General features: G+C 37.2%; 1 protein-coding gene across 1 annotated transcript; it reads left to right on the forward strand.

The window, feature by feature from the left end:
- Positions 1 to 380: 380 nt before the first annotated feature.
- Positions 381 to 11,771, forward strand: ccr7 (chemokine (C-C motif) receptor 7). Its single transcript, XM_057843846.1, has 3 exons — positions 381 to 490; positions 3,469 to 3,518; positions 7,874 to 11,771. Exons 1-3 carry the CDS (start codon positions 475 to 477, stop codon positions 8,894 to 8,896), a joined length of 1,089 nt encoding a protein of 362 aa, XP_057699829.1. The 5' UTR covers positions 381 to 474; the 3' UTR covers positions 8,897 to 11,771.
- Positions 11,772 to 12,712: the final 941 nt, after the last annotated feature.

Consider the following 12,712-nt stretch of genomic DNA (forward strand, 5'->3'; position numbering starts at 1 on the left):
AAAAATGCTATTTAAAATTTTTTATATGCTGTCACAGGCACTGTAAAGTACTGATGTAAAAAATGTACTTCAAGTAGCACTTTAAAAAAAGAAATCCCTCTCTCCCGCTCATTTCATTTATTTTAATTTGTTTTACTTTGTAAAAGAAATGTCTCAAAATGTATTTGAGCAAATTCATTGCAACAAAATTTATTTAAGTAAAAGTAAAATTACTCATATTTAAGAATATTCCTAGAATCATAAGTTACACACAAAACTACTTAGTTGCAGTAATAAGAGTAAATGTAATTAATTACTTTTTTGTGGGGTGGGGTGGGGTTTGGTGGAGGATATAATAATTAACACTGAATTGTATCATGACTATTTTTTGTACATACTACTTTAAGTAAATCTGAGTCCTGTTTCTGGTTTCAAAGGAAACCACATGAATTTGCACTTCTTCTCTAGTAGCTTTACCTCCTGCTCCCTGTCAACATGCCTTTTGCTCGCAGTAAGTAACCCACCAACTCAAATGACACTAGAATACAATCAGGGTGTTGACAAAATGATTATATTAATATCAGTTGTAAAATATTTCTTTCCAGAGAAAAATTTAAAACTGACAGGCATAGCAAGAAAAATGTTATTTCTAATTGTTGCCTTGTTGTAGGATTGACAGCGAAAATCTAATTAAATATACCTAAAGCTAGATATTAAAGGGACCTTGCAAAAAATGTAATTTCCCCCACGCTTTTTCATGCATAATCCAACTGATCTGCAAACGAGCCGTCATAAAATTGTTGATGGTGTGAGGACACATCGCACAACACATGGCAAATATTATATGATCACCAGAGGATGTTCACTAGGGATGTGACAAAATATCGAAATGGTGATATATCTTGATACTTTGCATCCTAAAAGGTTATCAATACGCTCATGCCAAGAATCGAGATATCGTTTTTAAAAGGTGTCAATGTTTAAAAAAAAAAAAAAAAAAAAAAGGAACAGGTTGCTAACAAAATCTTTAACCAATATAGTGTCTCAGTGAACTCTATCGCTGCCATTGACGGCACTCGACGTCCAATCCATTAAAATTGGTAAGAGCGAACAAATATTTGTTCTATCGAAACTAGAGCATTCACAGTCACTCTTTCTGATTTTCGGGGCATTTCAAGGTCACTTTCTATTCATTTTAGGGCATTTACAGTTCACTTCCGGTTGAGTTTGAGTCACTGCCTATTCTTTCCCGGATAACTTCCTGTTTTGTAACACAAAATCAGCAGGAAGTGACCCATAAAATGCCCCCAAATCAACAGGAAGTGACAGAAAATCAACCTGATGACCTGAAATGGCCCAAAATGACCTTGTTGCCTGGCATTGGCTGTCACTGAAGGCCACTGAAATTGAAGGAGCCCGTTTAAAGTGGGAGGGGTTCATTTTCTACCACCCTCCCAGATGTAATGGATTGGACGTCTACTAGAAATAAACTTACAGCAGAAGGATAATTCTAGCTTGTTTTTTTGTTTATGAGTTGTTTTGTCGAACATCCTTGAATTATTTCCTGACCAATGTATCAATAATAGTCGTATCGCCATATCGTCAGATCATCGTTATCGTGAGCTTTTTATTGCAAATCGTATCGTATCATGAGGTACCAAGAAGTTCCCACCCCTAATGATCACTAGGTTGTTTGCTTGTATAGAAAAAAAAAGCTGATCATTGACAATACCCAAAATTAAAGTCATTCCGAACGGGCAGTTTTCTGGTTTTAGGAGACACTAAAAGACATGGAGAAAAAAAAACACTCACTATGATAATCATTAACAGTTACTTTTTAAGACCAAACAGAAGAAAAACAACACGAGTAAAGTGAGTGAGACTTTCAGCCCTCTCTATGGGCGGTCTAAAAATATGGAAACTCTAAATTCTGGGGGAAAAAAAAAAAAAAAAAAAAAATGGAATCTCCTTGTAAAAGTGAATTCCCAAAACGGCACTTAAATCGGATTTGATCAGCTCATTGATTTGCATTTGAAAAGCCACGATCACGCTTTTTTTTAGCTGTTGCACCAAGTTGTCTGTTTCAATTCATTGCTGTATCAAGAAAGAGATCAACTGAAACAAAGGTTAAAGAAGGTACATTCCTGCTCACCATCATTAGCACCCCTTCATTTTTGCATCCTTTACTGTGTCTTCATAAATTAATGGAAATGTACATATTGAAGTCATCGGGATCTACAACATGGCATGTAACAATGAAACCACAATTAATTAATCAGACCTGATACAAAAAAAAAAAAACATGCTAAAGAATCGATTCGTATACATATAATACTTAAAAAAATCTTTGTGTTCTTCTTTTCCTTAAAGGGTACCACGGATAGAAGGACATGTAGTTCTTAAAAGCTAAATCTTGGTACGGATTATAATAATTTGATATTAAAACCCCTTTTAATGTTTTTGTTTCAATAAAATTATTTTAACTAGTAGGTCGCCATTGTTGTTAACATCGCAGTGCGGTGACGTCACATGGCCATGCTGCCAAAATTCCACGTGTCACTTTAAAAAAAAAAAAGTAAGGTAGTGTAGTGTAAGGTAGTGATTTAAATACGCCACAAGGTGTCAAAGGAGGGTTTTAAATTAAGCCAATGAATGCGTTTTGTCCCTTGACTGACGCTGTAGTTTTCCTTTAATCCACAGTGGGTTGTAAGGCAGAGAAAAAGGAGAGTAGACACAGGCGTTTATTGACATAAGCTTCGGCAACTCCTTCACAACAAACATAAGTATCATATAGTGGAAATAAAACAAAAATAATATTCATATCGCTCCAAAAATAATGTTCAGAAAAAGAAAAGTGCTTTAATCTGTATTAATGAGGCCCTATTCTCACAAAGTTAAACAAAAATGCAAAGAGAACTGGCATTCACAATCAAAATAGATATGCGAAATGCACATAAAACTTACTCAGACTTTGGTCAAACTCTAAACATTTTAGCAACTCGTTTAGCTCAACAAATACACTGGATTGCAATATTTAGTCACAATATACAAACTATGATGCTGGGAGCCATTATCAGGAGACTTGTTTGTTGTGAAGACAACACTCAAATGAACACTACGGCGTCAGTCGAGGGACAAAACGCACTCATTGCCTTGATCGATTATTAATTTAAAACTCGCCATTGACACCTTGTGGTGTATTTAAATCACTACCTTACATAGTTAAAGTGTGACACTGTGGAAGTACGGCAGGGAGCCCATGTGACGTCACTGTCCTGCAACGTCACAACAATGGTGAGCTACTATTTTTTTTTTTTTTTTATTTAAATTTTTATAAATTTTATTAAAATGAAAACATTGACAGGGGTTTTAATATCAGATTACTATTACTTGCACTAACATTTATCTTTTAAGAACTACATGGCTTTCTATCCGTGGTACCCTTTAAATGAAGTTATTTATAAAAAAATGTATACTCTCTATTTTCAGATTTTCCGCATTTTCTGCCTGTTTGTCTCATATGGGCAATTATTCTAAAGGTAAGACACATTCCAATTAAAAAAAAATACCACTCATGCTTGAAAAGTTTGTTTATTTGTTTGTTTGTTTTTAATGCGTACCCATATGGCGTACGTTTTCACTGTGTCATCGCTAATACTCAATAAAAGCTGCTTGATAGGTTGATTGAAGACTTTAAATTGCTTATCGATGTGAATATGGCTATTAATGGTTCTTTGTCTGCATGTCTGCTGCATGTTTGTTAAGCTTTTTGTTACGCTCTTGCTGTGAAGTCAACTTTCTCAAAGTTAGGTTTTAAGTCAGACACTGATTTGAAACTGGTGCGACTTACATGAATACAAAATTCACATTCTATGCTTCTAATAGACAGTAGACAGGATGCAACAAAAACATTGTTATCAAAACACAACTGTCAAAAACAGAAATAATATTGTGTTGGCGCACAGAACAATGTAAAATGGTTTAGAATTAATTACTAATTTTAATCTCAGAATGGTTGCCTGTTCCTACCTGCTTGGATCTACATAAAAGGAAACTAAATTAGTCTGACCAAAAAAAAAAAAAAAAAAAAAAAAAACATAAATAAATAAATAACATCCACCCATCCATTTCCTGACACATTTTCCTATTGAATGTATTTGCTCTGCTGAAACATGGGTGCGGTACTTCCTTGACTGGTTGCCTAAAACATTCAAAACAAGTATGGTCAATTATAAACTAAATTGTTGCTCAAACAGATTCTTAAAATAAAAGAAAAGATCTGAAGTCTTTGTTTAAGTCTGCAATTACAAACCATAAAATAGTAATCATAATACCTGCCCTCTTTCCATACTTGGTGTAGGTTACTATTACTATTTTTGACGTGTGGTTTAATGGCCTGCATAGGCTAACTTTGGCATTTCGCCCCATTATGAAAATGTTTCTGATTCACACGTATAGTATTTTCTAGTATACTTAAAGGTACTATACAGAATTTTTAGTTTTCATTTAGAATATTTTTGTACTCCATGCATGCTTCACCAATACCCTGATGAGTACACAGAGCTAGGGGTGCAGCTAACAGTTATTTAAATAATCAAGTAATCTATTGATTAGTTCGATTGAATAATCGAGTAATTGGATTACAAACAATTAATGCCTTGCAGAATAATTTTTAGGAGATGTAAAACCTTAGAAACAAGTATTTATGTTTGCAATAATATTTATTTTGGCTTGCTAAGATTGCACTTTCAAAATAGCATTAAATGCATTTAAAAACTAAATTAAAACACTATTAAAACATAAATAATTGAGGAGCTAAGTACAACAAAAGAACAATTGGCTAACTTGCATCGCAAAAGTCTGCTAGCTTAAATGCTATAAAATGCTTTTTTTTTTCATGACAAATCTCTTAAAAAAAACGTTCAAACACATATTCCCATAAAAATCACTAAATATACTTTTAAACTAAATAATGAATGCATAAAGAAACGTATTAAAAACAAAATACAGATATACCTTATGTCGGTCTTAACAGGGAGCAGCTGGATTCAGTCATGTTCGACGAATTATGGCGTATTCACTGTTGCCACCAGAGGCCAGCGTGTCCACCCAAATCAATAAAACTAAATGCAACACTTTCAAAAGTAATCATTACAACTTCACTCTAATTAAACGAATACTCGAAGCAGCAAAATTAGATTCGATAGAGAGTCAAACACTCTGGATGAGGACCCGCCCGTTCATGTCCACTCGCGCGGCAGCAGTGCTGTTTGACCGAGCCTCTGCTTAGTCTCCACTTGGCAAAAACACTTTTCTAACCCACTTAAAACTTGCTACCTGCGGTAAACATCGTGTTTGCCATTTTTTAATTTGTGGTGCTGATTTGATGGACCAAACGCTCGTTGCTTTATGTTCGTGCTCGTACAAGGCTGCATGCCATGCACGAGTTTAACAAAACAGGTGGTAGTTGCGTGTAAAAATAGTGACAAATTCCATTCAGCACCTTTAGTGTGTACGACAGGAGAAAAAAAGTCTTAAATAGCATTATTATGAGAATTAGGATCATATTTTGACACAATTCAGCTAAATACAACAATTTGGCAAAGCGCAGATGACGAGATATTTATCTTTTACTCTGCCGGTTAGCCACGCCTACCATTATAGGGCTCTAGCATCCCCAACAGGAGGATGACATCGGAAGGAGAATGGTTTCATCTGTTTTACTATTCAGCCCATTGAGGGGGAATTGTTCAAAACGAGGAAAATGCGATGAAGAAACCCGAAAAATGTCATTGTTTCAGTCTCTCTACTTCAATATTTTTACAGGATATTCTTTTTATCCAAGTATTTTTTCCCCAATAGCTAAATAAATGGTATGGTTATGACAAATAACAGTCTTGTGCTAAATGGAATATGAAATAATAATAATGGATTTATTCAGTACAACATGGCAAAATTACTCCATAATGGTCAAAACTGTCAACTTCACCTTTACTCTCACACCTCCGGAACGATATATTATGCCATTGTAGTTAGTTGGGCTTTTATCATTTCCCTGCCTCGGCTTCGGAGAATGTAAAAAAACCAAGAGGCATGACAGCTAGCCGACATGCTAACCCGAACCAAGTAATGTTTCAAAGTCTTCGAAGCGAATAATCACACATAACTAGCCCGGATAATTTCACACGGCTGCGGGGTTGTTGATTGTCTTAGCTGATCGGCAAACCGCCGGCGAGCAAGTTAGAGCTTGTCATTCCCCTGGTGAGGACAGAGGGCTTGTTTGCAGGGAAGCAGCTGGACAATGACCACCGGACCAACCGGCCGACATCGGAGGAGTGCGTAGCTGCCACATGGTCAACACGAATGTGGAAAAATAATGCTTTACTATACGGCGAAGACGTAAACAGCGAGAGAGTCATAGGAGAGTGGCTGCAGTTGTTGTGCAGCTAACATGGCACAATGTGTCTGAGGAGAGCTTTTCTAAATCCCCATCCATGAGCAAACGTAATAGTCCTTAATTTAAACAAAGTTTGTAGTGTGTACTTTGTAATCGCTGTATTCGCAGCCATTTTTAACACAAAGTTGCAATGTCTGATCGGGTGCAAAATTTGACAGAACACCGGTTACACCAAGGGGGGAATAAGCCGAGTATAGTGCTCTCCCGGCGGGGGGATGTGTGACAAGCTATTAAAATGATCCCAGTATTTGACATAACACAAAACATGATGTATTCTCACTTCCTCGAAAGTCAAATGATCCCACAGTAGTAGGGCTTGTTTTGGCCAATATCCGACGGTGAATGGGAAACTTTTGAAACCCCAAAAAGGCTCACACGCCTCTCCCTGGTGCAGCAACATTTTTCTGCAGCCGTTTGGCTGGCGTGATGCGAAAAATAAACGAATTAATCCGCAAAATCAGCTGAATCCGCAGTCCATGTGCATGCTATAAAGCAATGCTGTATTGCGAGACGTGGACCTGCGTGATGTCACATTTGCATTCATCCTAAAACTGAAACTGGAGCAGGAAGTAGCTCATTTACATGTCGCGGGACTCAAAAATTTTATATATAAAACGATTGCTTTCACACACATCCAAGCGGTCTATTTCATTCAGGAGCATAAAACACCGCGTGAAATATGAAATAAATAGGGTTGTCAAACGAATAAAATTTTTAATTGAGTTAATTACAGCTTAAAAATTAATTAATCGTAATTTATCACAATTCAAACCATCTATAAAATATGCCATATTTTTCTGTAAATTATTGTTGGAATGGAAAGATAAGACACAAGATGGATATATACATTCGACATACGGTACCTAAGTACTGTATTTGTTTATTATAACAATAAATCAACAAGATGGCATTAACATTATTAACATTCTGTCAAAGCGATCCATGGATAGAAAGACTTCTAGTTCTTAAAAGATAAATGATAATACAAGTTATAGAAATTTTATATTAAAACCCCCTCTTAATGTTTTCATTAATAAAATTTGTAAATTTTCAGTCAAAAAAATAAACTTGTAGCCCGCCATTGTTGATGTCAATAACTACACAATGCTCATGGGTGCTGAAGCCCATAAAATCAGTCGCACCCAAGCGCCAGCAGAGGGCGACAAAACTCCAAAGAACACAAGTAACAAGTGGATATTGCACTGTGCTGTCATTTTAATCTGTTTGAACAGGGCATGTGCGTTAATTGCGTGGGCATGTGCGTTAATTGCGTCAAATATTTTAACGTGATTAATTAAAAAAAATTAATTACCGCCCGTTAACGTGATAATTTTGACAGCCCTAGAAATAAACATGCTTTTTCGGTGTCATACGCATTTTAGCAGCACATACTTATGATTTAACTTTGTTTTAATCATTTTACCTGATTGGTTGCAGACTTGTTTTTCTCAAGATGAGGAGAACATGACCGAATTCCTGGATTATAGCGGCATTCCACAGCAGTGTGACAAAACACACAACCACCAGTTCCGCCTCTGGTTCATGTCAACCTTCTACTCAATCATCAGCATCACGGGACTGGTGGGGAACCTCTTGGTTATCTTCACCATCATCTACTTCCACCGCCTGAAGACCATGACGGATGTATACCTGCTGAACTTGTCATTTGCCGATCTGGTATTTGCACTCACGCTCCCCTTTTGGGCAGCCAACTCCATGGCAGAGTGGGTGCTGGACATTGCCATGTGCAAGATCATGCATACATTTTATAAGGTTACCTCTTACAGCAGCATGCTGCTTCTCTGTTTAATCAGTGTGGATAGGTACTTTGTCATAGCAAAGGCTGTTTCTGCTCACCGACTCCGTAACCGAGCAATGTTCTTTAGCAAGGTGTTGTCTGTTTTTGTCTGGAGCCTCGCTTTGATTTTTTCCATACCAGAAATGAAATACACCACAGTCATTAATGACACCTGTACACCTTTCACCAGTACATCTGACCCACTGCTGATAGTTTTCCAGACAAGCCAGATTGTTGTAGCGTTTGCCCTTCCACTCTTGGTCATGAGCTTCTGCTACAGCAAAATTGTACATATCCTTTGTCGGGCTCGAAACTTTCAGCGAAATAAGGCTGTCAAGGTCATTCTTGTTGTGGTAGTTGTCTTTGTGGTCTGTCAGCTTCCATACAATGTGCTCTTGTTTTGGACAACACTTGTCGTCGCAAACGGTGGCAATACGGACTGCAAGTATGAAAATGACCTCCTGTACGCTACTGATGCCACTCAGTGTGTGGCTTTCCTACGGTGTTGTCTTAACCCCTTTGTGTATGCATTTATTGGTGTTAAGTTTCGCCATGACCTTATCAGACTACTAAAGAAATTGGGTTGTGTGAGTCAGGCGATGTTTGTCAAGTATAACTATAGCACAAGAAGCAGCTCCACTGCCGTAGAAACCAACGTCTAGAGTTGTAATGTCCCCCCAAAAGACAGTCGAGACCACATTTTGGAAGTGTTGGTTCTACTCCCAAAGGTCTTGCACTGCTGGCCAAGTATTTGCACCCCTGCAATTCTATCAGACAATGCTAAATTTCTCCCACAAAGTGATTGCAATTTTAAATGCTTTAGAAGTAATATCTTTATTTATTTTGCTTGCAATGAAAAAACACAAAAGAGAATGAATTAAAAAAAAAAATCATTATGATTTTACACAAAACTCAAACAAAGGGCCGGACAAAGTATTGGCACCCTCAGCCTAATACTTGGTAGCACAACCTTTAGACAAAATAACTGCGAACAACTGCTTCCGGTATCCATCAATGAGTTTCTTACCACAGGTGTTTTATGGGATTCAGGTCTGGACTCATTGCTGGCCACTTTAGAAGTCTCCAGTGCTTTCTCTCAAACCATTTTCTAGTGCTTTTTGAAGTGTGTTTTGGGTCATTGTCCTGCTGGAAGACCCATGACCTCTGAGGGAGACCCAGCTTTCTCACACTGGGCCCTATATTATGCTGCAAAATTTGTTGGTAGTCCTCAGACTTCATAATGCCATGCACAAATAGGCAGATCTACTATTCAGGCAAAGTAGCCAAACGCCTTAGGCCCCCAACCAGTAGGGGGCCCCCAACCAGCTGCCCTTGCTCCAACGAGCAACGGCTTGGGCCACCAGAGCCAGCAGCACCCCCAACTATTCGTCATGTATAAGTATGTCAGCATACCAAACAAGCAAATAACAAAACAAAAAAGAAAGCCATTTGAATGCTGCATTTATATTATCTCTCCCTGCACTACAATGGACTGTTCCACGACGACGGACTGCGTATCAGTCGCTTAGCTTCATTTAGCGCCGTTTAGCTTCGCTGAACTCCGTTTAGCATCGCTTAGCTCCACTGTTCATTAGCTTCACTTAGTTCTCCCGTGTTTTTCACGCCACTAAGCTCGCTATTTTTGCAGCATACTTGCTACTTTGCATGTCGGCTATCATTTATTTCGAACACATGAGCGAATGTGATCTCCATGAGAGCCAAAGTGCTGTGAGCGAGGGTCTTCAGTGTTCTGTTTACTTTCCATTCTTTTGCACTAGCAAATGCTATCAGCATTTAACCTCATTGTTTATTTGTGATTATTGTTATTTACATGATTATTTGTACTTTAATAAAATATTTAAGTGTTCCAAAATGGTTTTGTGAATAAATAAGCGTCAACAAAAATTTAATTGCTAAATTAATAATAGATTTGTTGACTAATCGTAAAACTAGTCGGCTGACTAATCAGGAGAAAATTTGTCGTTTAGGACAGCCCTAGTGTACCGGAACATATTTCCTCCACACACTTCTCACTTTTTTAACCCTGACCCATGAAGAGGGCCCCTGGATATGTTCGCCTTAGGCCCCAAAATTGCCAAGTCCGCCACTGCATGCACACGGTCAAGCAGTCCAGTGCCAGAAGCAGCTAAAGCAACCCCAAAACATCAGGGAACCCCTGCCATGTTTGACTGTGCGGACCGTGTTCTTTTCATTGAAGGCCTTGTTTTTTTTTTTTCCTGTAAACTCTATGTTTTTTTCCCAAAAAGCTCTACTTTTGCTTCATTTGACTAGAGAACATTCTTCCAAAATGTTTTTGGCTTTCTCAGGTATGTTTTGGCAAACTCCAGCCTAGACTTTTTATGTCTCTGGGTCAGAAGTGGGGTCTTCCTGGCTATCCTACCATAGAGTCCCTTTCCATTCAGACGCCGACGGATAGTACGGGTTGACACTGTTGTACCCTCGGAATGCAGGACAGCTTGAACTTGTTTGGATGTTAGTCGTGGTTCTTTATCCACCATCCGCACCATCTTTCGTTGAAATCTCTCGTTAATTTTTCTTTTCCGTCCACATCTAGCCACAGTGCCATGGGCTTTACACTTATTGACGACACTGTGCACAGTAGACACAGGAACATTCAGGTCTTTGGAGATAGACTGGTAGACTTGAGGTTGCCCATGCTTCCTCACAATTTTGCTTCTCAAGTCCTCAGACAGTTCTTTGGTCTTTTTTTCTTTTCTCCATGCTCAATGTGGTACACACAAGGACAGAGGTTGAGTCAACTTTAATCCATTTTAAACGGCTGCAAATGTGATTTAGTTATTGCCACCAACTGTTATTTGCCAAAGGTTAAGTAACGGGTGCTGTTAACTGTTAAATACACAAATTAGAGAAGCATCACATGATTTTTCAAAGGGTGCCAATACTTTTGTCTGGCCCATTTTTGGAGTTTTGTGTAAAATGATAATGATTTAAAATTTTTCGCATTCTCTTTTGTGTTTTTTCATTGCAAGCAAAATAAATGAAGATATAACTACCTAAGCATATGTAATTGCAATCATTTTCAGGGAGAAATTGAGCATTATCTGACAGAATTGCAGGGGTGCCAATACTTTTGGCAAGTAGTGTATTTCGATCTCGGACTGATTATTACTTGGACCGTGCTGCACTTGCTTGTTTATTTTCAAACTCTTTGAGTTAGCAGACATTTGCCAAGTCATGCGTGCTGTTATTGTTTAAGTGAACAATTAGACATACGCTATAATCAATTCTCTTCATCGATAAAACCAATGTGTAAAAAATGGAGAATAAAACTTGCTTTGTAATGATTGTATTGTTGTTTTTGTTTGATGTCATGTATTCTGTAAAATGCTCTTATTACATGAGTAAGTGCTTTGAAAGCACACTATCAATTATGTTAGGTAGAGTGGTTTTCATTTCATTTTAAAGTGTCTTTAGCTAATACAAAACAAAAGTGGCTATTTTTTTTTTTTTATTCTTCATCTTTGAAAATCAATGATTTTTTTTTTGTAGAATGCAGTTAATTTTTGGGAGGAGACGTTTGAAGGCTGTTCTTTGAAAGAGTAGAATATACTTATTTACTTATGGACTTATTTAAGTGATTTAAAATAAATATTTTCGATTAAATAAAAAAATCTAAGAAAAAAAATCTCTTTAAAGGGATCCATGGATAGAAAGACTTGTAGTTTTAAAAACATAAATGTTAGTACAAGTTATCATAATCTTATATTGAAACCCCTCTTGATGTTTTTGTATTTATACAATTTGTAAAATTCTTTAAAAAAAAAAAAAAAAAAAAAAAAAAGGGTCACTCTTTAATTATGCAAGGTAGTGATTTAAATACGCCACAAGGTGTCAATGGTGAGTTTTACATTAATTAGGGATCAAGCCAGTGAGTGCGTTTTTCCCCTTGACTGACGCTGTTGTTTTATTTAATCCACAGTGGGAGAGAGAAAGGAGCGTGGACACAGGCATTCAGATTCCTAGCTCAGACCGTGCCGTTTATTGACATAAGCTTCGGCAACTCTGTCACAACCCACATAAGTATCATATAGTGAAAATACTACAAAACTATACTCATATCGCTCAAAAAATGTCACCAAGAAGAAATGTGCTTCAATCTGTATTACTGAGGCCCTATTCTCACACAATTAACACAACAACGCAAAGAGAACTGGCATTCACAATCAAAATACATGCGCAAAATACACACAAAACCTAAACTTTGGTCAAACTATATTTAAACATTTTAGCAACTCCTTTAGCTCAACAAATACACTGGATGGCAACATTTATGAAAAAAATGTCAATTTATAATTCTCATTTATTGAAAAAGATGAGGGAACCCTGAAGAACAAGAAACATACTGTAGCTACTTAGCGACAGCATACTGACTTAACTAAATAGGAGAAAAAAGAACAAGTACTAACAAGAATGATAACATATATATCTCTGTACAT

The sequence above is a fragment of the Corythoichthys intestinalis genome, chromosome 8 (genome assembly GCF_030265065.1).
Source record: "Corythoichthys intestinalis isolate RoL2023-P3 chromosome 8, ASM3026506v1, whole genome shotgun sequence".
Lineage (NCBI taxonomy): Eukaryota > Metazoa > Chordata > Actinopteri > Syngnathiformes > Syngnathidae > Corythoichthys > Corythoichthys intestinalis.